Below are 27,644 nucleotides of genomic sequence, written 5' to 3'. Positions count from 1 at the left end.
ATTCATCTTTCTCTTCCTTTTTTGCATTCCGATCATCACGAAAAAAAAAAAAGACGCGCGTGATTCCTTTTTTTCTTTTTCTTTTTCTTTTTTTTTTATTTTTTTCCTCCATAGATTTAAAATATAATGGCTAGTCTTCCAAATCTTCTTGTCAAGAAACTCTCTGATAAAGGCAAATTACCTACACGTGGGTCGGCACAAGCAGCTGGTTACGATCTTTATAGGTACAAAGTTTTTTTTTTTTTTTTTTTTTTTTTTATTCAATCATGACCTTTTTTTTTTAATTTATTTTGAAAATACTAATCTATTTGAAATGAATTGGTTTTATATAGTGCTGCCGATATTGTGATCCCTGCTCAAGGTAAAGTGATTGTTCCTACAGATATTTCCATTGCTGTACCAGAAGGCTGTTATGGTCGGGTAGCACCTCGATCTGGTTTGGCTGCTAAACATTTTATTGATACTGGTGCTGGCGTGATTGATGCTGATTATCGTGGTCCTGTTGGTATTGTGTTATTCAACTTTTCAAAAGAAGATTATCAAGGTAAATATAACATAAAAATAATAAAAATTAAGGATGATTCATATTGAATGATATATAGTGCGTCAAGGGGATCGTGTAGCTCAATTAATTTTGGAAAGAATTTTTACTCCTGAAGTCATGGAAGTACAAGTAAGTGATGAACGCATAACCGAGATGCCGGACTGACCGATTTTTTTTTTTTTTATTTTAGGATTTGGATGCCACTGTGCGTGGTGCGGGAGGTTATGGATCTACTGGTCATCAATAAAACAAATCTTATATTGGATCTCTTTTATATATATAGAATTATATTGTTTATACATCAAGAAGATGTCAATTTTTTTAGATGTTGTTATGCATACCTTTTTAATAATAAAAAAATAGAATACGTTTATGAAATGATGAATGAATCACAGTTGATTGTGTCATACGTCGTGGAAAAACTTTCGCACGATGTTGGAACGGCGATTGGACTTCGCGACGTTTTTAGCAAATTTTGACTGATAAAGATGGCGGGGGGACCCTTTTTTTCTTTTCTTTTTCTTTTTTTCTTCTTCTTTTGTTTTCTTTTTCTTTCTATATCCTCTTTTTTTTTTATATATATATATATATATTTCATCATGGCAGTTGCCGAGTTTATGGATTATGTTGAAAAACATCAAAACGATTTTGTCGAAAGACTTCGTAAAGCTGTTGCTATTCCTAGGTAAATAAATAAAAAAAAACACGACTTTATATAAAATAACCATTTTTTTTTTTTTGGTTTGCTAGTGTGAGTGGAGATCCTAACCATCGTCCTGATGTATTTCGTATGGGTGAATTTTTGGTGAATGAACTCAAAGCTCTAGGTGCTTCTGTAGAAACTCGTGATCTTGGTAAACAAGATTTCCATGGTACTCAAACTTTGGACTTGCCACCTATTGTTTTGGCCACTATTGGTAATGATCCTACCAAGAAGACCATTCTTGTCTATGGTCATTATGATGTTCAACCGGTAAAAGAAAGAGAAAGATATTATTATCATTCTATTTCTTCTTATTGTATTTCTCTTTATTAGGCATTGAAAGAAGATGGTTGGGCTACTGATCCTTTTGTATTGGTGGAAGATGATAAACAACGCTTGATTGGTCGTGGATCATCTGATGACAAAGGTCCCGTTTTGGGATGGATTAATGTCGTGGAAGCACACAAGAATTTGGGATTGGAACTTCCTGTGAATATTAAATTCTGTTTGGAAGGTATGGAAGAATCTGGTTCTGAAGGTTTGGATGAACTTATCTATCAAGAAGCTGACAAGTATTTCAAGGATGTGGATGCTGTAACCATCAGTGACAATTATTGGCTTGGAACCACTAAGCCTTGTTTGACTTATGGTTTACGTGGTGTATCTTATTTCCATCTTACTATTAAGGGACCTGGTAAGTCATGATAGGGTGATGTTCAGCTGACTACGAGAGAAAAAAAGAAAAAAACATTGATATTCCTTTTTCTTTTTCTTTTTTTTTTTTTAAAAAAAAAAATAGCTGCTGATTTACATAGTGGTGTATTTGGTGGTACGATTCATGAACCCATGTCTGATCTTTTCGCTGTGATGAGTAAATTGGTTTCACCTAATGGCAAGATCCTTGTTCCTGGTGTATATGATCAAGTGCGTGCCATGACAGGTAAAAAATAATAAAAATAAATAAATGAAATGAATATAAACAATCCATTTTTATTTGATTTTAGCTGAAGAAGAAGCTACTTATGAAAGTTTGGACTTTAGCCTTGATGATCTTCATGGTGCTGTGGGTAATAAGACCAATATTCATTCTGATGTTAAATCTGTATTGCAACATCGTTGGCGTTATCCTTCATTGTCTCTTCATGGTATTGAAGGTGCTTTCTATAATCCTGGTGACAAGACGGTGATTCCTTCCAAGGTGATTGGTAAATTCTCTATTCGTAGTGTACCTGATATGGATCCCAAGAAATTGACTGAACTTGTGGAAAAATACGTGACTGATGAATTCAACAAGCTTGGTAGCAAGAATACTATGATTATCAAATGTTCTCATGATGGTAATCATTGGTTAGCTAGTCCCAATCATCCTAACTATGGTAAGAAAATAAATAAATAAATAAATAAATAATATGATATTCATCTCTTTTATTTTTAGTTGCTGCTGCCAAGGCAGTTGAAACTGTCTATAAGGTGAAACCTGATTTGACACGAGAAGGTGGTTCTATTCCTGTTACTTTAAGCTTCCAAGATGCTCTCAAGAAGAATGTATTATTATTACCAATGGGTCGTGGAGATGATGTAAGTTTGAATATATATATATATACAAAAAAATATGTGATATTCATTCTTTTTTTATTATGACATAGGGTGCTCATTCTATCAATGAAAAATTGGATCGTTCCAACTATATTCAAGGTACCAAATTATTAGGTGTTTATTTACATGAAGTAGCCAAGGTTGAATTATAAATAGTTTTATTTTTGACATATGAAATAAAAAAGAATTTCTCCTTTGTGTTTTGACTCTTTTTTTTTTTTTTTTTTTTTTTTTGCATTAACACTTGTATATGAATCTTCGGGGATTGAAATGTTGTAGATTTGGGTGACACGGCTACATTTTTTTCCCATCTCCCGCCTTTTTTTTCATATTCATCATCTTCCCCCTTTTTTTTTTCACTTGATTCACTCCTTTTTTCTTTTTCTTTTTTCTTTCTTTTCTTTTTTTAAAATTGATTACTACTTTTACACTTTGTTTTTCTTTTAAAAAAATAAATATCTACATATATCTTTGAAAAGGATTTTGTTTTTATTCTGAAATATCAAATACATATCTCAAAGATAAACATGCCTTCTCAACGACATTCCATGAGTGGGTCTTCTTCGTCTACTGCTAATGTCGTAGGAGTTCATTTCAAGATTGGTCGAAAGATTGGTGAAGGTAGTTTTGGTGTTATTTATCAAGGTAAAAATTGAATATTTATTTATATGTGATCACAATCAAAAATAGGTGTGGAATATTATTAAAGAGAGAGGTTGTGGATCAAAAAATGAACTGAGGTCTAACTAAGATTATAATTTTAATTCTTTTTTTTTAAATAGGTATCAATCTTTTAAACAATCAACCAGTAGCAGTGAAATTTGAACCACGAAAATCGGACGCACCACAATTACGAGATGAATATCGAGCTTACAAGATTTTAGCTGGTAGTGTTGGGATACCATACGCTCACTATTTTGGTCAAGAAGGATTACATAATGTATTAGTGATTGATTTATTAGGTGCAAGTTTGGAAGATCTATTTGATGCTTGTTCAAGACAATTTTCGGTGCGTACAGTGGCCATGCTTGCAAAAGAAATGGTAATAATAAATAGTTTATTATTTTTAAATGATTATAATTTTTTTTTTTTTTTTAGGTGACAAGAATTCAATGTGTTCATGAACATAATTTGGTTTATAGAGATATTAAACCAGATAATTTTTTGATGGGACGAGCTGGTAACAACAATAATAATGTGGTATATATGATCGATTTTGGCATGGCAAAACATTATCGGGATCCAAAAACAAAACAACATATTCCATACCGGGAAAGGAAAAGCTTATCAGGTACTGCTCGTTATATGAGTATCAATACTCATCTTGGTCGTGAACAATCTAGACGTGATGATTTAGAATCTTTGGGTCATGTTTTTATGTATTTCCTTCGTGGTTCTCTTCCATGGCAAGGTCTCAAGGCTGCAACAAATAAACAGAAATATGAAAAGATTGGTGAAAAGAAACAAAGTACAAGTATCAAGGATCTATGTGCTGGATTCCCTGGTGGTAAACTGAATTGTATGTCTATACTGATGATTTATTTATTGTATCTCTTTTTTTTTTTTTTTTCCTTTAATGATAGAATTTGCCATCTATCTACAATATGTCCGAAAATTGGGATTTGAAGAAAATCCTGATTATGATTTCTTACGTGAACTTTTCAACAAGGTCCTCAAAGATGAAGGTGTTGGTAATGGTGATTATACTGGATTATACGATTGGGAATTACTTGCTTCAAATAAAACAAAAGTAAATAGATAGATAGATAGATAAAAAAAAAAGAATTCATTTTCCTTTTTTTTCTCTCCTTTCTTTTATTAGAGACTATCTTTACAACAACCAACATCTTCTTCAGCTCAACCACTTCATTCAAATACAAACAATGATCAACCGATCATAGTTAAAACGGATCCAACACCCAAACAACAGCAACAGCAACAACAACAACAACAACAACAAAATGAAACAATTCAGGATGCATATTATCAATCGATTGCAATGAACTCGACTCTTTCTCATCAAAGACGACTCTCTGGTCAACAGCAACAACAACAACGAAAACACAAGAAATGGAAAAGGTTTTGGCGCAATGTTCAATTGGCTTTGACTTGTGGTGGATGTCGCGGTTGTCATTTCAAAGGTTGGTGCTGTACTTGTCACTGTGAATGTGATCCTTGATCGCCCCATTATTTAGATTGTTTTTCTTTCCTCTTTTACATATATCTATTTTTCTCTCACTTGTTGTTTCTATTATACATTATATACTGCACATACTTTTTCTTGCCTAGTTTCCCCTCTCCTACTTTATTATCTATTATTTTTTATTTATTTTTTATTTATAATAAAACACACACACACATGCATATATTTGATAAAGGATATTCTGATTATTTGATATATACTAATAAAAGAAACCAATAGTCAGGGTATGAATAAAGATGCTAGGACACAAGTAATTTGGTAACTTCCAATTCGGTCTTGGCCACACGTAACTCGTCTTGTAAGAACTGAATGTTGTCTACGACATGTTTATGTTGTTCCATCCATCTCACTTGTTGTTCCACCGATGAAAGTTGATCCAACAACTGCTTTTGATGATCTTGTAAAAGGCGTTTTTCGTTACACAGACTTTGGACAAGATGATTTGATGATGCCTCTTCTTCTTTTGATGATAGGATATCTGATGTGATGATTTGTTCTTGAATGCGTGCTAATCGTTGTGTCAATTCAACTTTTGCCATTTCTGCCTATTATTATTATTATAATAATAAAGAGATATTAGATGAATTTTTTGCTTGTGTGTATTTATAATGTTACCTGTCGATGATGTAAATCCTCCGTGCTTAAATTAGGTTGATTCAAATCCATGTTCAATTGCATCAGTTTAGCTTTCAATTTGATCTTATCTCGACGATGTCGCATTAAAACAGATTGACCTTCAGATATCTATTAAAAAAAAAAAAAGGTCATCTATCGTTTCCTATTTGATACTTTTTTTTTTTTGTCTATGTCTTACCTGATTGGGATTGGGGGACACTGAAAGTTTACCAAGACGATGAACAAATTTGAGAAACTCGTATGGATGATATTGATCATGAATAGTACAGATGGAGAGCAGATTAGTTTGGCCAGCCAATGATGATTCTAATAAACGAGTCAAAGGAGATTGGTCCATGGATGTGACAGTGAATGGCATACTATGTGATCAGCACACAAAAAGAAAAGAATGTCAATAGATGAAGATGTCAAAGATCAGTATTGGGATGTTGTCTCTCATGTTTTTACCTTTTCGTTTTCCCGGTGAGTTGCATGATAGCATCTTCAAAGGCGATCAAATTCGTATCCTTTTTTGCATGTCGTCTATAAATAGAGGTGCCTTGATTGGATGACACTTGAGGTGGTCTTTCGCAATCCGCTAGATTCACAAACATCTACAAACAAAATGAATTAATACAATGTAAACTAATCAAGATTTTTTTTTACCAATTGAGATATGTTCACATTTCGTAAAAGACGAGAAGATGATAAGGATGGCGATAAAAGACCAGGTGAGTGTTGTTGGAGATGAGTTGGGATGCTATAGGATTCAATTGCCTATAAAAACATATGAATAATATTTTAGAACGAGTATATTTATTAATCTTCATTTTACCAATTGGAAAACCACATGACTATTGTGATACTGATGTTTGTCTTTAGAAAAATAAAGATTAGCTATAATATCAAGAAAAGAGAGAGAGAGAGAGAAACATGAGACAGATATTTTAATATTTTCCTAATATTGACTGTACCTTGACCTTTTTGAATGATTCTTAAAGCATCAGAAGGTGAAGTAATGATTTCTTCTTCAAGAGGAGCAACATATGCACTTTTCTATTATAAATAAGTCAGCAAAAAGCGTCAAAAAGTATACGTTGGTTATTTCTATTTACCTTTTTGGTTTGATGTATATCAATCTTTGCATTAGAAGGACATAATAAATCATACAAGACATCTTGATAAATTTCAAAATGAGAAGCACGGATCAAAAATTCCTTGTTCGTAGCCTATATTGACAACACAGATTAGCTTGTTTTCCACAACATACCAATATCAATCTACTTACTTGATACATCATTTCAAATAACGATTCCAACGACCTGATGATGATGCCAGAAGTCAATGAAGATCCTAGGAGGTATTCAAAAAAAAAGGGAAGATAAATATGATTTCAAAACATAATAATGAAAGAATCATGGATACAAATGATGATGATGGAGATGATGAAACTTACCCAGCTAGATTTTATAAAGATAGGAATGTAAAATAGTAAGTTGACTTGTATATGTTTATGCTTGTTCTATTACTTACCATGATCTGTGTAGAAAGATCATATACAAAGAAGGCGGAGGAGAGGAAATATTAAGTCATTTTCGCAGTTGCATGAAATTTTTTTATTCTTTTCAATCTTACCGATGATTTTCCACATTTGGCTGGACCATAAGATAGAACAGTACCATTATATCCCTCCAAACACTGGCTAAAGGTTATACAAATAAATAAAAATCCATTAGTTTCCAATGAAATAATTCCTTTTTTTTTTTTGTGGACTTGCCGTAATAGCGGCTGTAACACGATCATCATATCTTGAGGGGAATCTTTTTCACAAAGGGTTTTATCTATATATATACATATATGTATTTAAGAAAAAAGGGTTAATAGATTTTCATTACACCATAGTAACCAAAAATGACTTGCCAAATATAAATCGTTTTCCTTTTCTCTTATCCACTTGGTCATGTTGTTGTCGCGAGATCGTCACTCCTGAATCCATTTGATTGTTGTCCACTTGCAATTGAGTTCCAAGGCAATGAACAACGACAGCTGCTGTTTTGACATATTGTTGATGAGTTCTCGTTTTTAGTGGAGAAGAATGAGTACGCGCTATAGATGATGAATGAAGAGGGGGTGATAATAAAGTTGTTGAAGTAGGTGTCAGACTGCCCGTTGTTGTTGTCGTACTAGCACTACTCGTACTACTTGTACTTGGTTTACGTTTGGGAATATGTGAAGGTCGACGTCGTTGTTGCTGTTGTTGTTGTTGTTGAACTAAATTTGGGACAGGTGGATGATGAAAAACATGACTACTGGCAGAAGGTCGTGGTAATAAACTTGTTGATAATGATCTTGTATGCCCCTTAATGTTGTTATGACTGTAATAATTTTCAATAGGTTTGCTGGGTTCGGATATATAAATAGATGTTGCCAACGAAGTCATGATATATACACATCTATAATAGTTATAAAAGGAAGAAAAAAAAAAGAATAAGAAGGAGAAAGAGAAAAGAAGTAGAAAAAAAAATGAGCCAATAAGGAACGAAAAGAAATTTGGCATAAGCGGAGTTCCTTTTTTTTTTTTTTGTCAATATCATCTGGCAACAATGAACCTTACGTGTAGTCAATGGTGATCAAAGCTTCTCTCTATAAAAACCTTCTTTTTCTCTCTTACATCCATATCTACTCTTCTTTTTTTTTTTTTTTGAGTCATCCATTATGAGTCAAAATAATACGTCAAAGTCAAATACAAGGTCAATCTTGCCAATATCTAATGTACCTAATGCTTTTAGCACGGGAGTAACTGTGTTGATGACAGTCATCCAATTGAATGATCTAGTTCAACGGTTCTTATCCAACGACGATGACGACGACGATGATGATGACGATGACGATGATGATGATCATGATGTGGTAGCCAAACGCCATATTGGGACTAAACAATGGATTTCTACAAAGCATTACGAAAATGGAGTACTATTGGATATTTCCAAGTGCAGTAAAAAAATACAAGGCACCATCTTGGATCGGATCAGACAAAGATACAATAAAACAGATATAATAGGAGCGACTCAGATGGGTGATTCTAATCGTAAATGTTATTTGAATATGGTATTTGCAACACCGGCACTTCAACAAGAGGCGTTACTAAATGGGTTTCAACTCAACAAAAGAACCATATTGTATCCTACGCGATCTCTTAGTAGCGATCATCATCATACTTTATTGACCTTATTCCATTTGCCTATTGTATCACATCAAAGAACAAGAGATATTTTATTTGCTAGCTTTGATTCTCTCTGTCGTCGTGACACTCAGAGAAGAGAGCAAGAAGAAGGAGAACCGAATCATCCAATTGTTCAAGATTTCCTTTTTCATCAATACCCTACTGGTTATTATCAAGGCACAGTCACAGTGATTATTCAAGGTCAATTGGTGATTCGTAATCGAACCATTTATCTAGGTGGTTTTAATGATGCTTTTCCTTTTAAAATGGAGAAAGTTGACCAGTTTTGTCATCATTGTCTTAAGCGTTGTACTCATCGATCTAGCCTTTGTCCTAAAATTTTGTCTCCGTAGTTCCATAAAAAAAATAATAAATTGCTATTTTTTTTCTTTTTTGAAGCTAATCAGTTTTTAGTAGTTTGTTTTCTGTTGACTTTTTTTTTTTAGCATTGTCTAAAACAAGTACTAATAAATAAACTTCCTTGTTACCATGTACACTAACGCTGGCTGTGAATCTAAAAACAATTTTGGATGTGAAGTAGCATCTTGAAGGTCTTGAAACCATCAAGTAACCGATCGGAGTCAAGCATAAAAATAGAAAAAAAAAAAAATAGAGGAACATACTAAAATTGATGTATATACAAATCCAATCGTTTATTTTTGTTTCATTTTGTATGTAAATAGTTGTATCAAAATATAAAGGAAAGGAATGGGGAAGGCACAAAAGAAAAATAAATGCTAAACTATGTCACAATAATAATAGTAATGATGATGATGGTAAATAAATAATAATAAAATGATGTGTTGATTATGAGTCAGGGGAGATAATTTGTACATAAAAGAAAAAAAAAAAAGAGTCTATAGGAATGCAGGAGGTTCAACTAAAGATTTGATATGGGCAGGTACTTTGTCTTCAGGATAACGCCATTCAGGATGATTGTATAATTCCAAAGTATCGCTTCTATACCACTTGGGGAAATCCACAGAAGAAGGATGATAAAGAGATCCATCTACTTCTAATTCCAATAGACTTGAACGACAGGCTACATCACGATGAATTTGAAGTTTATGGAAACGAGCAGGAGGAAGAGTACATTTATGTCCATTCTTATAAGCCAAAAAGGTCAAAGCAGCTTGATCTTGTCGATGATTTTTTCTTGATGAACCAGGAGGAGCAATACAGTTTTTATCCATTCCACAAAGGAACCAAGGAATAATAATATCATCCACAATAGTACTATTGGTAGTATCAAATCCTACTGCGGCACCATTGCAATTAATATTCCTAGCATAAGCACGAGCATTGGCACCATAGTAATCGTACATGCCTTGATGAGTCCAACGTCCCATGGTATACGAGCTACGAGGAGACCAAAATCCACCATGTTCTTGAATGATGGATGGAATATTACGTAAAAAGTCAGCAGTGACGACATTACCAGCATCCAACCATACCAAGGTACCACCATATTTGATGCGAGCTTCATTGACAATTCCAGTTTTCCAAGCATATTCACCAGCATTGATAGCAACATCCCAAAAGCGAGGATATTGAAAATAATCAAATGTTTCTACATCATCTATTAATCCATGTTCTTGTAGTTGATCCAAAACAGGGAGTTGAGTTCGATTCATACCAATATTGTATACAACTATGCGAGGAAAGTCTTCTGGTGCGACTTGAGATCGTAAAGCATGAAGAGAATATAAAAAGTTTTCCAAAGAACATAAATGATTGGCACTGGAAGCAGTAACAATCGTGTAAGGAAATTCAGTTCGTTTAGGTGTTTGAATAGTAATTTGTTCAGATGGTGATAATTGATCATGTTGAATTAATTCCAAATTATTGTCTTCCAAACGAATATCCATATCAGGTGACCGACAAAAATTCAAATCAGAAGAACAATTATCAACTAAAACAATAATGATATTAGTTTTATATTTATTTTATTTTATTTTATTTTAGTTACCTGTGCGATTGACTTGGACACTACACATAAAGAAGAAACCAAGTAAAAAGACAATGCACAATTGTAAAGCAATCAGTTTCTTTGACATTGGTTTTTGAGGAGTAGGAGATACTGATCGTGGAAGAGCTACAACCATTATTGTTTTGTGTGTATACTTATATATATATATAAAAAGAAAGGGGAATAAAAAGGTATAACAATATATATATATATAAATATGTATAAAACAAAAAAAAAAAAAAAAAAAAAGAAAAAAAGAAAAAACGAACTAAAAAGAGAAAGAAAGAAGAAAAAGGAAAAAAAAAAAAATAGAACTAGTAGTTTTTTATATTTGAACTTTTTTTTTTTTCTTTTTTAAAGCCCAATCTTAAACTTATTTTTATAACATTTGTTAAGGGTAACTTTTAGGCAAAAAAAAAAAAAAAGACCAGAGCGGGGAAAATAGAAGGGTCAAGAGGGACCGGTGCCATTTGGTTATTTTTAGTAACAAAAAGACAACCCAAAACAGTCAATAACCTATCAGTTACAAATCACTTCCATCCTTTATATCTCTTTTTTGTTTTTTTTTTGTTTTTAAAGGAGATGAAGGATATTTTTTAATAATCATAATAATAATAACTATCTATTCATTTTATTTTATTGATTTCATTAATCCTTTATATGTATTAATATTTTTATTTTATGACCTCCATAGAGTATTATGATTGAATCCTACCATTTACCCATTTTGTACCACTCACTATTCAATCATGATAACAAAAGTAAGGCTGTGGTTTCTATTACCAATGGTTTCAGTTGTTACATCAAAACATTATCTACTACCATAAACACTCTTTACCTTAACTTTTATAGACAAGGCAAATAGATAAATGAGAGATCATGTACTTAACTTATTTCATCTATTGTGGCTGATCATCTTCATTATTATCATCTTTTTGAACAACAATCAAAGCTGAAAACAGTAAGTTTTTTTTTTTTTTTTTGATTTCTTATTTAGGAAACGGACTCTAGATTAAAAATAAACACCAAAAAAAACAATAACAATGGACTTGTGTACAAGCCCATTTGAATCATCTTTCTCCTTTTTGTTTTGGTTATTTAGTAACATTATTGAAAAGCATGATCTTATGATTAATAAACCCGCCATTGAAATATATTTTCTTTTTTTCTTTTTAAGTTGTTTTCTCTCCCTCTTTTTATAAAAAAACAATTGTCATTTATGTTGATTTTTTATTGGCTCGTGACCTATTCTGTGCTGAAAGATGGATTCAATTCATTTCCCTCTTTTTCATTCTCCACCTTCCTCTCATTTCTTTTTTCCCTTTTCATATATAAAATATACCAAAAAAGATCTTTGCCATGTGGATATTCATCCTCTTATTTATTTTACTCATAGTATGTAAGTAGTCTCTTCTTTTTATTTATTTATTTATTATTTATTTATTCACAATATATATATATATATATATATATATCTTTCATTCTCATAAATAGTAGGTTTCATTTTTCGTCGAAAACTTGTAGACTTGGCATCCAAAGCAGCCGATCAAACGAATAGATTCCTTGGTTATCACCTGTTACCCACCAATATTGGTTCATTCGAAGATGATATTGAAGATGGTTTAACTAGTTCGCAATTTGACTTGACCAACAACTTGACTGAACAAGAAACAAGAGCTGGTTTGAAGGACAAGGAAGAAATCCTCAAGATTATGAAACGCCAGAACGTCTCTTTTGACCAAGCAAGACTTATTCGCCAACAAAAACTTTTGAAAAAGAACGTAAGTTTGATATATTCTGGGATGATCACTGATCACTTAATTCAACGTTTTTTTTTTTTTGTTTATTATAGAATATTGATCCTGCTACTGGTTTACCTTTGGATCCCAAGTTTGTTTCTTTTGGTTCGTCTTCTGCTTCATAGTCATCCTATATCTATTACATATTCACACAAAAGTCAACATATTCTCTCTCTCTCTTTTTTTTTTTGTCATCCGTATATATCTACCAAAATTATTTCCTTAGTTTATTTCCATTTTGTAAAACCAATAAACATATACTATCATCTAAACTAATCTCGGAATGGATCTATGCGTGCCTTCTTTTTTGATGGTGCTTGACCTTTGACATCCTCTTTCCATTGTTTCGCCTTCTTGGGTTCGTTATCTTCTGATGAATCGCTATCCACTTCAATTGTTTCTATATATAAATATGTTATATGAGTCAACCAAAATTAGACATACATTCATCATTATATCCTTACCACTTTTGCTTTTTTCATCTTGTGCTCGTCGTTTCCCGGTTGATGTTGTTGATTGATCCTTGTTGACCTTGCTATTAAGTGCTGCTTTGACAAATCTTCCTGCTGCTTCCTTATCCAATTTCAAAGTTTCTATTTAAGAAAAAAACAACATCACAATAATATACAAATCAGTACTTCAACATTCAACACACTTTCTCCTTTCTTTTTTTTTTTTTTAATCTAGATCAACTTACGTTTTGGTCCTCGTCCTTCTGCCTCTTTGATCTTTGCAATATATTGTTGTACTCTTTTCAATTCGGTGTAAATATCATGTTGTTGAGGATTTTGTCCTTGTGTTCGAATATACACTATATATATATAGATATAAAAAGGGATAAGTACTATAACAAAAGATATAAATTTCATTGTGATAACATACTATAGTATAAGGTATTAATGGCGTAAGCTAATACCATATCCAGTTGACATTTTTCATTGATCGGTAAAGTATTGTAGGTATCCACAAGATCCTTCTTTAAAAGAGGTTCCAAATGTCGTTCTATAGCATCTACTCGAGCTTTTAAAGCTTTGGTGGCTTTCTTTGTTCGTGTGAATTGTTCTTCATCCATGGCTTCTATAGATATATATACAAATGGTGGAGAGAGAGAGAGAGACGAAAGAAAGAGAATGAGAAAAAAAAAATGAAAGCAAAAATTTTTTCCTCTTTTTTTTTTTCTTCTGATGTTTGAATCACCGCATCCACTTTTTTTGGAAATAGTGTTGCATTCATCATCATCTTCAATCTAAATTATTAATCGACATCATTAGGGAGCTATATAGTCATCTTATTCTCATTAACCGTTAACTTAATGTTATATGAATCACATTCTAAAAGAAAAAAAAAAAGATGCATTAATCCTGACGATAGAAATCATCATCATTTTGTCTAATTCTGTAAAAACTTTCTGTTCATAAAACTACTTGATGTACATCATCTATATCGAAAAAAGAAAAGAAAAAAAATCACTGTATTTATTTCAAAAAAAAAAACAAGGTATTGGTGAGTACAGCTGGTATATGAGGGTTACTGTAATAAAATACTATCAGTAAATGATCTAATCGTATGTTGAATTGCAAAAGGATGTTGAACACCAAATAAAATATAAAATAATATGACATCAAGAGACAAATGGATCAACCATATGCTTGCCCTAAATTCAAAGAAATAGAAAGAAAGAAAGAAAGTGATGATCAGCGAATGATTTTCCTGTTTTTGTTTATTTATATTGACGTACCTTGTTCGCCAGACCCATTCACAATATTCCAATAGAGCTAGTATAACCAGGGAAAAAATAGTCGTCAAATCATTAAGAAGTGTTGTTGAGGTCGCCGCAAAGTGCCATCCTACCATCATATCACGTATATAGATAATTGTACCGGGAAGGTAATAAGGAAGCCATGTTGTCAATAGCATCAATAACGAGAAGCGATATCTGTATCTGAGCCAATCTTCATATTGATTCTGCAAAAAAAAAAAAAAAAAAAAAAGGAATAAGTGATACATATTCTCCAATCCATTACACAAAACAACTTACATGAGTTCTTGCTGATGCATAGGTATTGATACATAAGAATAACCATCGTATATAAGCTATCACCATTACCACAGAGATAGGTAACCAACCAAGACAACTAAATAATACAACCCATAGAGAGAAACTGATGACAACGGAAGAAGAAAAGGTTGATGGTTGTGCTTTGGAAGGGACGATCTTCTGTAGAATAAAGATAACGAGAGAAAGAACAACAGAAAGAGATAGAAAAAGTCCAGTTGCCAAAAGAACAAGGGCTAATGGAAGCCACCACAAAAACAATGGTAAGGAATAAGATCCACCCAATACCCAACTTGCATCCAAATTACTGCCACCAGATTTCCAAGCTTGTTGTAAACATTCTATAATCATCACAAAGGCACAAAGATTCCTTAAGGAGTATCTTGATCTATTCGTCATCCAATTCATCAGACCTGTTTCCACATCATAGGAACGATGTCGTCCAGTATCATCTGAAGAAGAAGAAGAAGAAGAACACCAAGAGAGGATATACGTCAAATAAGAAAGCGCCACCACAAATAGATACATAGGTAACACTGGACCTAGTCGAAGAACACATTTCCCAATAGTACCATACCAATCCAATATGAGTCGAAGCTGAAGATCCTGGCCATCTATAGTCCATACAGTCAATACCAGTCCATTTGATGCTGTCTCATTATTGTTGAATAATGGTGATCGATGAAAGTGGAGTGCAGCAGGTGTTTCATTGTCAATGATATGGAACTTGTATTCGCCGTAGAAGTACTGCTGAATCAATGGTTTATGATAGAATGATGTAGTCATTGAGGTATTTGAGACTTGTTGACTTTTCGTAACATGTAGTTTAAATGATAAGAGTGAAGAATCGATAACCGGGAAATGATAAACAGATGCCAGCGTATCATGATGTAATGTCCATTGAATACCCCCACCAATAGTCAAATCGAAAAGTGAGATGTCTTTTGACCTATCATCCTTCTTCCATGTCGTTTCTGCATACATCCCAGTTGCTACAAAAAGATCATTGCCGTCCGTTGTTGTTTCTGTCGTTGTAATATGGTCATCCATGTAATCCATCACCAGTAAATCGAAATCCTTCCATAATGCATGATCCAACACCAATAATCGCAAATAAGCATTGCTGTCAAAAGCTTGATTTGTTGCTTTTCTAGAGGGTAGTAATTGGAAACCTGATTCAATTCTAGAGCAGATGAAGTGATCCATGACACGTTTGCATAATCCAAGGTGTAAATGCAAGGGATCTTGAATGTTCGAAAGTAAGCCAAACCGTCCTTCAGTTTGATCCAGCGTAAATCTATATTGTCGTTCTTCTTTTAGTTTCAACAGGTTCCATTTTGATTGATCAAAGTATGATGTACTTGCAGTCGATGGAAGTAAATACGTCGGTGCTAATGATCAATAATAATAGATTAATAAACACAGCCAACAAAGCTTTTTCTTCCTTTTCTTCTTTAGTTATTCTTGATCGTTTTACCTGATGATACAGTCACAACGTTCGTAGGAGATAACCATTTTCGAAATATTTCCATTCGTTGTTCCATAGGCACAGTTTGAGAAGCTGATTGCACGTCAATAATATCAACCAAAGAAGCCGCCACTTTTGTCACAAGTTGATTACACCAAAGAATAGCCATATGATCACAGCCAGTCCACGCTTTAGGTACAGCTGTTGTAAACACTGTTAAAGAGCCATAAGAAGAAGTATCGAGAATAGTTGCATCAGAATTCACAGTGCTATCTTGAGTACCACCTGCCACAGAGATTAACGCAGTATTGTTCAATGGTTTTGTCAGAAACGTACGGTAAATATCATCGAGAATAGGATCCAAATTGATAGGTGGCATGCTATGAGGTGTTGCCAGTGTAAATATAGTGTTGATCGATCCTTTAATATAGTTGGGAAGATGCTGCATCACGCGAGCCACAATGCCGCCCATACTGTGACCTACAATAATCACAGATTCAGGTACAGTCTGACCTTGATATTCCTTTGGTCGATAGTAGGTCAATATTTGTTGAATCGCATCGTTGAGATATTCTGCTTGATCATGTATTAATCCGCCACTGAGTGCTGAGAATTCTTCGTTCAAATCGACTAGATATATTTTTGTACATATTATATATTGATAAAAGGATCAAAAGTGAATCTGATGAGTATATAATACAAATGAAAGTAATAATAATGTAATGTATATTACCAGTAAACATATCTAGTCCGTGCTTTTGATCACTTTGAGGTAAACTTTTCAAGTAATAGGCAGATTCAGCAGCAATCGATCGAGCTTGTTTGTAACTTCCAGCATGACCAGGGATAAAGAGAGTAGGAACACCAAGAAGCTTATATCAGTAGCATATAAAAGCACGCGTTAATTGGAATGAATAAAAGAGTAAAACAAATGTTTTTTTTTTTTTTTTTTAGAACTTACTTGGTTAGAGTCAATACCACCTTCACGATATAAATATAAAGAATACTTGTCAGTAAGTCTTGCATGTGGTACTTGCAGGGGAATAAAGGAGGGACGAGAATATGACATTTGACAACCAGGTGGATCACGTTGGTGGTAAATAAATGAATCTAATATAACGTAAAAACCAAGAAGACTGATGACGATCAACGCCAACAGTATTGTTCTTGGTGTCATGGAATAAATAATGAAGAAAGGTACCAGAAAAGAAAAAAAAAATGAGCGATCTCACCTATTTTGAATGTGTGAATTTAGTTTTGAAATTCCGCAACTACAGAGTGATGATGGGATGATCACGAGATGTAGATCAGAAAAAAAAAAGGAACCATTGACATGTAAATAACAAAAGTAATTTGAATAAAATAAAAAAAAATAGAAAATATTTATTATATACGTAAATACCAAAAAAAAAAGAACTAAGCTATCAGTTATAAGTACATTAGCCTTTGCAGATCAGACTTGACAATAACAAAAGTGGCCACAGTATCATCATCCATGTATTCAGTCATTTAAGGTACTTCCCCAATCTTCGCTTTTCCAATAGAGATGGACACAAACAACCACCTGTTCAGCGTGATACAGCAGCTGAACTTCGGAGAGAGCACGAGTAGCACGACCAGATTATAGCAAATCGTAGATAAGATCTTGTAATGCATCACGCGAGAGGAAATTGTTGTCATCGTAGAGGGCATGATAACGAGTCGGATGAAATATACCTCGAAGACCAACAGGCGATGGCAACTTTCCTTTCGGATGACAGGATCTTTGAATTTGGTTGTAACCACTTTGTACGATTTAAATAAGAATCTTCCATAGATGTTTGCTGGGAAGAGAGTAACAAATAGTCAACTTCTAGCTGTTGCCCAAATTTGAGGATCTAAAGATTTCATCAGTAAAAAAAAAAAAAAAAAACAATGTTGAAGCTGAGGAAAAACCCAATCTTGGCGGTGCATCGCAAACGATCTTCAAGCGTGAGTCCCATATTAAGGTATCAGCAGCAAATCACTTCTCTGGTTGTTTGTATTTCCTTGTTATTGATGCAGCTGTGGGAACTGAAAGAAAAAAAGAGGGAAAGATAAAGTGAACAAAAAAAAAAATAGAATATAGCTAAATGATTATTTTTTTTTAATACCAGTTAAATAGTTGTTGATAATGCCAGACTTTCCACCCAAGAATAATTGTGATTCAGACATGTTGACCACACCTACAAGCTTGAGATTTAGTTTGAAATCATCATCGGAACGGTTTTTTTTTTCTTGAAAATTGACCTATAAACAAGAACAAAAATGATCAATATAAATGAACCAATAAAAAAAAAAGGGTGATCAAAAAAGATAATAACGTTGGGAGTGGGAATAATAGGTATATGATAAAATACTTACTTCAAAAGAACTGCAAAGATCATCATCACTAAAATTGAGAGATTTTGGAGAAAATAGATTTGCAGAACCATCAAAGATAAGTTTGACCTTTAGGATTATCTTGAAAACATTGTCACGCCTTTTGGAGAACAGCAGGATGAGTATCATCAGGTAATATTTGAATATTCAAAGGGTGTATACTTTGAGCCGGAAGACTAGTCATTTCAAAGAAATTGCTTCATAGATGTATTGGACTACTAATCATATCAGTACTAGGTCGCACGACGAGTTGAGTCAACTTTCCGTTTGAGATATTTTCCATAATAGAAGAGTAAAGTTAATTAAAAAAGAAAAGAAAAGAAAAGAAAAGAAAAATCTTTTATGTATTTCTTGATCAGAACCTGCTTTAAAAAAATCCTGCAAATCAAATCAACCAATCATAAGGAATCTCACAGATTTAGCTCCTTTTCATCATCAGCAGCAGTAGCATAGATTTATCATTTGAGTCATCATGGAATCATCATGATGGGATCATCTTCAACATCAACATCAATATATATACACATATATCATCACATCACACCACATACAATCATAAAATAAATCAACCAAGAAAGGAAAAAAAAATAAGAGGGACAAATATATTGAAAACAAGGGTTTATTGTATAAAGTCATCATTTGAATAAAATAAAGTACACCATATACCTATTCTATTGTTTTCTAAACTAACGGATGATGCTAGTTTATTTAGCCGTTACCCACGAAGAGGTAGAACTACAATATTTATTTTTTGCTTACTGATCTTTTGTATTCCTTGTCAACCATGCGACCTGATGTCACCAAACATAAAGAGCTACTCTAGAATAAATACATTTATAAAAAAAAAAAGAGAATGATTTTTAGTAATAACTACCATATATTGTATTCATTGTATAATATTCTTTATACATCACCTTCCACCCCTCGAATAGATATAATCCATAGACTGCTTGAATGTATTTGATATCTTAGTTGAACTTACTTTGGGAGTTCCTTAACCTCAAGTCAACTTTGATGCTTATGATTTACGGTTAAAGCAGGCTTGATCAAAATCTAACTTCAAAAGAAGACCATAGATATCAAGGTTGACTTGACGTTAAGCCAGCACTCAAAACTAAAGGCTAACCAAGATATCAAACGGATTCAAGTATCTATTAAGCCATCGAGAACTAAAAAAAAAAAAAAAAAAAAAAAAAAGGAATGAGAGGCCGAGTGGATTATTCATATATAATATGGTAAAACAAGATAGAGTACTTACATCGTTCTTGCTTTCTTTGCTTGCGGCAACTATAAAGGAAGAGTAAAGAAGGAATACAATAAAGCACGTAAACCCATTACTTTTTTTTTTGTCTTACCTTTACTTTCTCCTTGGATGTGCCGTGTTTATCCCCATCAGCCAATCATAAAACATTGAGAAGACAAAGAGGTGCTACAATCAGAGTTTCATATGACATCGATCATATCTAGTATAAAAATAGAAGGAAACAGTTGTATTAAAAAAAAAGATGATTTATGATGAATTTCATGCATAATATTACCTTTCTTTAGGATCCACCATCACCACCATCATCCTTATATACAAAGTTTCTTGTTTTCACCAGTAAAAGAAGAAATCTTCTATCATATCACCATTTTTCGAAAACTCCTCTTAACTCGGTATTCTAATAAAAAAATAACAATGATTTCAGTAACCATCTATTCTTGTTATCATAGTTTATTATTTATGCGATATAAACTTACGGTGATAGATATCATTGGGAGCCATACAGAATTTTCTTTTAAGATCTATATATATATTTAAGCAGAATTAGATTAGGTTGGTAATGAAGATAACCTTTTCTTTTTTTGTTACTCACCCATTCGACGTTGTAAACAAATGAAGATAAAAAAGTGTGAGTAAAGTAATGGGTTGATGAATTCATTTAATTACTTACAAAACAATAAGGCCCTCCAACAAGAGATGACCGTGAATGAGGTGGTCACCAAAGGAGAAGGTATAATACAGGAACGACCTAAATAATTGAAGAGTAATATGTGTTAGTAAACTTAGTTTGAAGGTTGGAAAAAGAAAAAGAAAGAAAAGAGAAGAAGAAAAAAGTGCTCTTAACGATGTGATTTTTTACGCGTTTCAAACCCCACATGTCACGCTCCATCCTTTTTTTTTAATATAATAATGGCAGTAGTAATGCTAAATTCTGTATCTAATCTTAATACTGCCATCATAACTAAAATAAAACCGAAAAAAAACCTCAGATAATAAAAGAATGTACATGAATATAGTTTCTTTATTGAATAAACGCTAGATAATAAGAAGAGTATATAAAGAAATATAAAATGATATAAAAAATAAAAGAAGTATATACAATCAACTAATCGTCTTCGTCCAATAAGCGAGCAGTACTTCCTTGATTCCACAGTTTTCCGGTGTAAAGAAGATGGTTGGAGTTGATGAGGCGTTTTTGTTGTTATTTTCTTCTGATAATAGTGGCCGCACCATAGCATTGAAATCACCCTTGAATTGTTGTTTACCCAGATAACGCTTCACATCAGCCGTAACGTAAACAAGTTCTGATGTAAATGTAGTATCGCTACTAATGATAGTCTATACGAGTACAATGTAAAGTCATATAGCAACCACGGGTCCTATCACTTTCACTTAGGATGCCAAACAGACTACTATTATGAGCTGGATCAGGTCACAATAGTTCCTTCACTACATCTACATCATTTCACTATGGTTACAACCTAATCTTGAGTAATACTTCCCCCCAGAAAAAAAAAAAAAAAAGAAAGTATCAGTCAACGGTCAAGATAATCATTAACACAATATTTCTGTATTACCCTAAAAAGTCATATACCAAGACAAGAATACAGCATACGCTACTAATGATAGTCTATATGAGTACAATGTAAGTCATATAGGTTCTACCACTTTCACTCGGGGCGCCAAACAGGCTACTGCCAACGCTGAATCAGGGCTGACAGATTCCCTTGCCGTAACGTAAACAAGTTCTGATGTAAATGCAGTATGCGCTACTAATGATAGTCTATACGAGTACAATGTAAGTCATATAGCAACCACGGGTCCTATCACTTTCACTTAGGACGCCAAACAGACTACTATTATGAGCTGGATCAGGTCACAATAGTTCCTTCACTACATCTACATCATTTCACTATGGTTACAACCTAATCTTGAGCAATACTCCCCCCCCCAAAAAAAAAAAAAAAAAAGAAAGTATCAGTCAACGGTCAAGATAATCATTAACACAATATTTCTGTATTACCTTAAAAAGTCATATACCTAGACAAGAATACAACATACGCTACTAATGGTGGTCTACACGAGTACAATGTAAGTCATATAGTTCCTACCATTTTTAATTCGGAAAGAAAGTATCCAGTGGTGATAAGCTTAAAACGTAAGAAATTATCGCGTGTATTGAATAACCGCTCCTATAGTCAGCCGTAGTTAGTCACAGTCACACTTGCTATTTCTCACATCGCTCAATTTTGGACGCTACTTTTCTGCGAGGTTTTAAATTCGAAGTTTTTGCATTTTCATTTTTTTCCTCTCCTCTCTAGAAATGCTTTACTCTGGTTACGAAGGTAAAAATATATATATATATAGAAGTTATGGTATTGATAATGATTAACGCGTTGTTATACTATTTATAGAACTGAAAAAGTATATTGAAGACAGCGACGCGCCGACTTTCGAAGGTTTTTTGCGTAAACACTTGGATTCTATTGCTCTTTGGTCTCTAGAGGATCCAACAGACTCCTGTCGAGCACTTCATGGAAGATGGATTAAACGATTTGATCAAGTCATGTCAGACGTCGATGAAGGAAAGAAGTAAGCAGAAAAAGAAAAAACTACTCACTTGTATTTGAAGTTCACTTTTTTTTTTTTTGAAGGTCTACCAAGCGTACCACGAAACGTCGAAAACTGAATGAATTAACTTGGAACCTGATTGTTGAAAAGATGAATTCATATGTAAGTATTGAAGTGCATTTGGAATACCTTTATAAGCAGATGTTCATTGTATATTTACTCTTACTTCTTTTATTTTAGGAACGTGCGCGGCATACGTATGAAATTGAAGCAGGGAAGTTATTGGTATCAGCAGCGCCGTCGGTCTCAAAAAGTGTTTCAAGTCTTTTCACTTCGTCTGAACTGAACAAACAACCTGAACTGAACGAACAACCTGAACAGGACAAACAAACTGAACAACCTAAATTGGACGAAGAAAGTGGAACTCTTGGTGATAGTACATTCTCTTTCATGTATAAATTTGGGGTCAAGAAGGTAAGGGGGTTTAAAAAAAAGAACAAGGTATGTATTAACATGTCATGTCTTAACGCTTTTATTTGTTTATAGTTTCAAGGAAAATTGGTAGAAGATGATTATGTGAAAATCCTATTAATGAAGACCAATGGTGACACCGTTGATGATCGAATCAAGAATTATGTTATCAAACTATTGTGCAAGCAGAGCTTATGTCCAGTGGAACAAGAAAATTTAAAGTAAGAAAAAAAAAGGTTTTGGAATCAAAACTCACTCATTGTCATTCTGTCTAGGTTATTATTGTCAAAGGTGATCAATCTTATGAATCCTGATATATATGCTGCAATCGAACTAGTATTATCAGGACAGCAACTTCAGCGACTCCAAAGCAAAAACCTCCCAATTGTTGATAATAGTCTGGACCAAGCTAGCTCGACCCTGTTGGATGAAGTACTTGACGATCAGTAAGTTATTTCGAATCATATATTGAAACAGGATATATATTGACTTGATACTATTATCATTTTTTAGTGCGACAAATCTGAAAGATTTACGGCTGAAAATACAGCATGAAAAAATACGACTGATTCAAAGTGGTGACATGGACAGTGATAGCTACAAGCTATTGCGTGTGATTGAAGATGCGTAAGTCCCTCCTGGATAATAAATGCTATGTTTTACGACTACTGATCTCTTTTTTTTTTTTTTTTTTAGGACGGACACTTTTGGTGACAAACTGGATGAAGCCTCAGAACTAACGATTTACTGGAAATTTGCCAAGTTGTTGCATATTATACTCAAGGATCTGGATATAAACATGGTTGAGTAAGTATTACTATATGACTTGATATATATTTAAAAATTTATGTCATTGGGCTAATTTATACCATTCTTTTTATGATATTCACATAGCGGGGAAACGATCTCAAGCGCTACGAAGTTGGCGATGGAACCCAATGAAACATTATATGGATGCGATGCAACTACATCATTTGGACGCAAAATTGATCTTCTTCTGAAAATTGATGGCCCCACAACTATTGAACTCTCCTTGAGTGAATGGAAGAACAGGAAGACTATGCACATGGCTCTGAAACAACAGAGTAAAAAATTGCGCACCAACTGTACCATCCTGAATAAGCTTCAAATTATCTCTGATTCAAAAATCACCAAACTTATGGCCATGGATTTTGTAGGTAAGGACACACAACATTATATAAAAAGGAATCTAACTCGACTCTTTTAAATATATATATATAGGCACGACCGGCTATCTATACCAGTTAGAGTTCAAAAATAACATGTATATACCTAGTCTTCTGTCTGAACTTATTCTCCCCACAAACATAAACCAAATGGATCAATTCAAGGATACGATCAAGGCCTTGTTTATGTTCAAGGTAAAAAAAAAAAAAAAAAATTCGAATGTGTCATACTGCTTCATATACCGACAAAATTTTATTGAATGAAATAGAACTTCTTGGCTGATGTCACTTCTGATGTAAAGCGCCACCTGGATAGACAACAATTCAAACGTAATTTCCATGCTATGGTGAGGCCACTATTATCAGAACACAACAACAAGAAAAACACCTCATCATTTCCAGCCATCTTCTTCACACCGAAAAATTGTCGAATCAAGGATGTACCGCTCGATTCATTGGACGAAGATGACTAGTTATTATATATAGTTCTTTTATTTTTTCATATCTGTTTATATATTGCTTCTTTATATCATTTTATATTATTATTATTATCATTATTATTATTACCATTATTATTATTACCATTATTATTATTACCATTATTATTATTACCATTATTATTATTACCATTATTATTATTACCATTATTATTATTACCATTATTATTATTACCATTATGATTATTACCATTATTATTATTATCATTTATTAATAGTTTCAATACAAATTATCATCATCATCTTATTATTATTATTGTTATTATTTTATTCATCATTCTACTTGCTTTCAATTCATAAAGGGTTTCCATAAATGGTATAAGTTTAAAGTCCGGTCTCAATGTGGGATGTGTTGGATCAAAAAAAAAAAAAAAAGGTCTGGAGGTTCCAATCTCAAAAAAAAAAAAAAGTTGGTCTAGATCAAAAAAAAAAAAAAAAAAAAATCTGGGAGATTGAAAAAAAGAGAAAATTGTTGGAGACAATGGAAAAAAGTTGGACCAAAGCTCTGACAAAAGAAAAATTTGGCGTGCTCTTCCTTCTTTTTATCTTTTTCCTTTTGCTTTTTTTTGCTTTGTTTCTTTTTTAACCAATGACTCTTAGAACATTGTTAAGTTACCATTATACATTACTTTTACTAATATATATTATAAAATCACTCTTTATATATTATACATTCTATACTTACTCTATACTTATTCTCTTTCCTTTTTTTTTTTTTTTTTTACTCTTTTCCTGTAAACATATAGTAGATAGACATATTAAGGAATATATAATAGGTTTTCTATTAGAATATCTTTTATTATTATCATCTAACTATTATCCCATCATACTATCAACATAGAGTCATATTATACTGATTCTTTTTTTTTTCAGACCTTTGTAATATAACAAAAAATACTGTTTATAAGTACTGCTCTCTTGATCCAATAAAATGTAACAATAAAGACTAGTAAAAAGAAATGATTCAACGGCTGACAACTTTGTAACAGGATATACTTTGATGCATTTCAAATACAGCACCATATATTCATCCCTGATCCTCATACTTCTTCCCTTCCAATATGCTCTCATCGACTTTGCTATTATTTTTTTTCTTCATTCATAGTCTTCAATACAGCAATACATCAATTACATTAGAAAAAAAAAAGGCACGCACAAGATGATCAGTAAAGCCTCTTCGTTATGTCCCTACACAGACAACATCGATCTCTAGTTCTCTTCACACTAAAAAGGAACACCTAACGAAATTTCCGAATTAGATTAGAACGAATTTGGATTCACTTTTCATTTATGAAATCACCACGTTGTCAACCATTTTTTCTTTTCTTGGGATACACGTTGATCGTTCACATTAGGCATCGCCATTCATTTCTTCTTTTGTACTGTCAAAGATAAAAAAAAAAAAAAAAAAAAAAAAAAGAGGAATGTCGTAAATATATATATGTATATAAAAAAATCATCTTGTTCTATTTTGATTTTATTGGATGAATGTAAAAAAGTAAAGGGATGATGATGAAGGATGATGATGGATGAATAAATATAAATATAGTAAAATGAGTTCGGTAAATATATATTGATGATGGATGACTAGGATGTAAAAAAAAAAAAAAAAACAGAGGGAGTATAAAAAGTATCTATTTATTCAATGATGTTGCTAAAAAGATAAGACACACTTTCACCATTGTGTGTTCTAATAAGAAGAAGAAAAAAAAGTTAGTTAGATCATACACACACACAAAACACACACACACATATATATATACTCATGATACATACCTTCGAATAGCTTCAGCAATGGTAGGAGAGATATCAATGACGTCCAATTTGGGGCAGATGGCCATCTTATCGTGATGAGGAATGGTATTGGATACGACAAGCTTTTCAATGACAGAATCATTGATAACTTGAATGGCCTTTCCAGATAAAATGCCATGAGCAACAATAGCATAGACTTTTTCAGCACCATTTTCGACCAAAGTTTTAGCAGCCAAACCAAGAGTACCACAGGTATCAGCCATATCATCCACCAAAATAGCAATCTTGCCACGTACATCACCTACCAACACCATACGGGACACTTCATTGGCCTTTTTACGTTCCTTGTGAATCAAAGCAAAATCCAAATTGAGTCGATCAGCAATGGCAGTAGCACTAAAACAAAAAAAAAAAAAGAAATGAATATTTATTTTATTTTTCTATTGTGTATTTACCGTTTGGCACCACCAGCATCAGGAGAAACAATAATAGCATTTTTCCAATTGTCGATTTGAGTACGAATATACTTGATCATGGGAGGTTCACAATAAAGATTGTCGACGGGGATATTGAAGAAACCTTGAATTTGAGAAGCATGGAGATCCATGGTGATAACATGGTCAGCACCAGCAACAGTGATCATATTGGCAGTGAGTTTGGCAGTGATGGGAGCACGACTCTTGTCCTTTTTATCTTGACGAGCATAGGGGAAGCATGGAATAACGGCAGTAATACGACGAGCAGAGGCGGTTTTACAAGCATTGATCATGATCAAAAGTTCCATCAAGTTATCATTGATTTCACCACAACCAGATTGAATAATAAACACATCTTCATCACGAACGGATTCACCAATGGTCACTGAAGTTTCTTGATTTGAATATTTGGTCACCACAGCTTTAGCAAGATCGATACCCATACGCTTAGCAACCAACTTGGCCAATTCCGGATGGGAGTTGCCAGTGAAGATCTTGATGGCATTGTCAGACATGTTTTCTTTTTATTTTTTTTTCTCCTTGGTGGATATGGTACAAAAAAAGAAATTAAACTTATAGTTTGGGTATGAAAGGGGAAAAAGAAAAAAGAAAAAGAAAAAGAAAAAAATTAGAAAAAATTTTTTGTTTAGTTTTTTCTTGCGGGGACCCTCCCAGTCAAAAACGGTGTTTGAAAATCCCGCCACTCTCTTCCAGTTTAGGATAAAAAAGGTGAAAGAATTTATTATGTATGTACAAAGGAAAAATATGGTATCTTAAAAGAAATGTTGTATATAATTAATTATTCATCAAATACAGCATTGACAGTAGGACTAAAGGGAGTAACCAC

The 27,644-nt window shown here is 33.1% G+C and overlaps 11 protein-coding genes across 11 annotated transcripts; 5 read left to right on the top strand and 6 right to left on the bottom strand.

Annotated features, from left to right (window-relative positions):
- Window positions 1–115: 115 nt before the first annotated feature.
- On the top strand, window positions 116–1,100 carry BX664DRAFT_332420 (dUTPase-like protein). The gene is made up of 4 exons (XM_051545323.1): window positions 116–224; window positions 333–544; window positions 603–673; window positions 735–1,100. Exons 1-4 carry the CDS (start codon window positions 127–129, stop codon window positions 789–791), a joined length of 438 nt encoding a protein of 145 aa, XP_051400047.1. The 5' UTR covers window positions 116–126; the 3' UTR covers window positions 792–1,100.
- BX664DRAFT_332416 (uncharacterized protein) lies at window positions 1,085–3,057 on the top strand. Its single transcript, XM_051545322.1, has 7 exons — window positions 1,085–1,229; window positions 1,295–1,517; window positions 1,581–1,941; window positions 2,047–2,187; window positions 2,252–2,623; window positions 2,683–2,825; window positions 2,894–3,057. The coding sequence occupies exons 1-7, from the start codon at window positions 1,144–1,146 to the stop codon at window positions 2,993–2,995; spliced, it is 1,428 nt and encodes a 475-aa protein (XP_051400046.1). The 5' UTR covers window positions 1,085–1,143; the 3' UTR covers window positions 2,996–3,057.
- Window positions 3,058–3,192: 135 nt separating this feature from the next.
- On the top strand, window positions 3,193–4,789 carry BX664DRAFT_332415 (binary complex of casein kinase-1 with Cki7; the record flags this gene model as incomplete). Its single annotated transcript, XM_051545321.1, has 4 exons — window positions 3,193–3,488; window positions 3,626–3,885; window positions 3,942–4,350; window positions 4,427–4,789. Coding segments are annotated over exons 1-4 (962 nt in total), but the record flags the coding sequence as incomplete, so codon positions are not given.
- A 404-nt stretch (window positions 4,790–5,193) lies between these two features.
- Window positions 5,194–8,136, bottom strand: BX664DRAFT_332412 (P-loop containing nucleoside triphosphate hydrolase protein). The gene is made up of 13 exons (XM_051545320.1): window positions 7,582–8,136; window positions 7,439–7,502; window positions 7,297–7,363; window positions 7,191–7,200; window positions 6,950–7,014; window positions 6,777–6,890; window positions 6,636–6,717; window positions 6,497–6,558; window positions 6,328–6,438; window positions 6,130–6,275; window positions 5,861–6,041; window positions 5,662–5,790; window positions 5,194–5,591 (listed from the first exon to the last, which is right to left on the bottom strand). Exons 1-13 carry the CDS (start codon window positions 8,099–8,101, stop codon window positions 5,286–5,288), a joined length of 1,857 nt encoding a protein of 618 aa, XP_051400044.1. The 5' UTR covers window positions 8,102–8,136; the 3' UTR covers window positions 5,194–5,285.
- A 1,376-nt stretch (window positions 8,137–9,512) lies between these two features.
- Window positions 9,513–11,092, bottom strand: BX664DRAFT_332408 (uncharacterized protein). Its single transcript, XM_051545319.1, has one exon. The coding sequence runs from the start codon at window positions 10,750–10,752 to the stop codon at window positions 9,742–9,744; it is 1,011 nt and encodes a 336-aa protein (XP_051400043.1). The 5' UTR covers window positions 10,753–11,092; the 3' UTR covers window positions 9,513–9,741.
- Window positions 11,093–11,958: 866 nt separating this feature from the next.
- Window positions 11,959–12,909, top strand: BX664DRAFT_332405 (uncharacterized protein). Its single transcript, XM_051545318.1, has 3 exons — window positions 11,959–12,252; window positions 12,348–12,634; window positions 12,706–12,909. The coding sequence occupies exons 1-3, from the start codon at window positions 12,213–12,215 to the stop codon at window positions 12,775–12,777; spliced, it is 399 nt and encodes a 132-aa protein (XP_051400042.1). The 5' UTR covers window positions 11,959–12,212; the 3' UTR covers window positions 12,778–12,909.
- BX664DRAFT_332403 (uncharacterized protein) lies at window positions 12,910–13,773 on the bottom strand. Its single transcript, XM_051545317.1, has 4 exons — window positions 13,535–13,773; window positions 13,350–13,463; window positions 13,117–13,245; window positions 12,910–13,052 (listed from the first exon to the last, which is right to left on the bottom strand). The coding sequence occupies exons 1-4, from the start codon at window positions 13,722–13,724 to the stop codon at window positions 12,925–12,927; spliced, it is 561 nt and encodes a 186-aa protein (XP_051400041.1). The 5' UTR covers window positions 13,725–13,773; the 3' UTR covers window positions 12,910–12,924.
- Window positions 13,774–14,096: 323 nt separating this feature from the next.
- Window positions 14,097–17,384, bottom strand: BX664DRAFT_296753 (PGAP1-like protein-domain-containing protein). Its single transcript, XM_051542220.1, has 6 exons — window positions 17,138–17,384; window positions 16,910–17,048; window positions 16,186–16,806; window positions 14,691–16,099; window positions 14,391–14,617; window positions 14,097–14,306 (listed from the first exon to the last, which is right to left on the bottom strand). The coding sequence occupies exons 1-6, from the start codon at window positions 17,351–17,353 to the stop codon at window positions 14,180–14,182; spliced, it is 2,739 nt and encodes a 912-aa protein (XP_051400040.1). The 5' UTR covers window positions 17,354–17,384; the 3' UTR covers window positions 14,097–14,179.
- Window positions 17,385–18,021: 637 nt separating this feature from the next.
- BX664DRAFT_358772 (uncharacterized protein) lies at window positions 18,022–21,940 on the bottom strand (the record flags this gene model as incomplete). Its single annotated transcript, XM_051548056.1, has 9 exons — window positions 18,022–18,053; window positions 18,309–18,444; window positions 18,559–18,645; window positions 19,336–19,395; window positions 19,703–19,745; window positions 19,835–19,863; window positions 20,978–21,178; window positions 21,506–21,623; window positions 21,921–21,940. The coding sequence occupies 9 exons, from the start codon at window positions 21,938–21,940 to the stop codon at window positions 18,022–18,024; spliced, it is 726 nt and encodes a 241-aa protein (XP_051400039.1).
- Window positions 21,941–22,130: 190 nt separating this feature from the next.
- BX664DRAFT_358771 (uncharacterized protein) lies at window positions 22,131–24,688 on the top strand. Its single transcript, XM_051548055.1, has 11 exons — window positions 22,131–22,185; window positions 22,255–22,432; window positions 22,495–22,573; window positions 22,652–22,885; window positions 22,958–23,103; window positions 23,158–23,328; window positions 23,396–23,509; window positions 23,579–23,689; window positions 23,777–24,060; window positions 24,125–24,264; window positions 24,339–24,688. The coding sequence occupies exons 1-11, from the start codon at window positions 22,164–22,166 to the stop codon at window positions 24,540–24,542; spliced, it is 1,683 nt and encodes a 560-aa protein (XP_051400038.1). The 5' UTR covers window positions 22,131–22,163; the 3' UTR covers window positions 24,543–24,688.
- A 1,320-nt stretch (window positions 24,689–26,008) lies between these two features.
- BX664DRAFT_332395 (ribose-phosphate pyrophosphokinase 3) lies at window positions 26,009–27,417 on the bottom strand. The gene is made up of 3 exons (XM_051545316.1): window positions 26,777–27,417; window positions 26,343–26,717; window positions 26,009–26,256 (listed from the first exon to the last, which is right to left on the bottom strand). The coding sequence occupies exons 1-3, from the start codon at window positions 27,310–27,312 to the stop codon at window positions 26,205–26,207; spliced, it is 963 nt and encodes a 320-aa protein (XP_051400037.1). The 5' UTR covers window positions 27,313–27,417; the 3' UTR covers window positions 26,009–26,204.
- Between the last annotated feature and the right edge of the window lie 227 nt (window positions 27,418–27,644).

Source organism: Halteromyces radiatus (genome assembly GCF_025201355.1).
Source record: "Halteromyces radiatus strain CBS 162.75 chromosome Unknown BX664scaffold_4, whole genome shotgun sequence".
Classification (NCBI taxonomy): Eukaryota; Fungi; Mucoromycota; class Mucoromycetes; order Mucorales; family Cunninghamellaceae; genus Halteromyces; species Halteromyces radiatus.
This window is presented reverse-complemented; position numbering and strand designations above follow the sequence as displayed.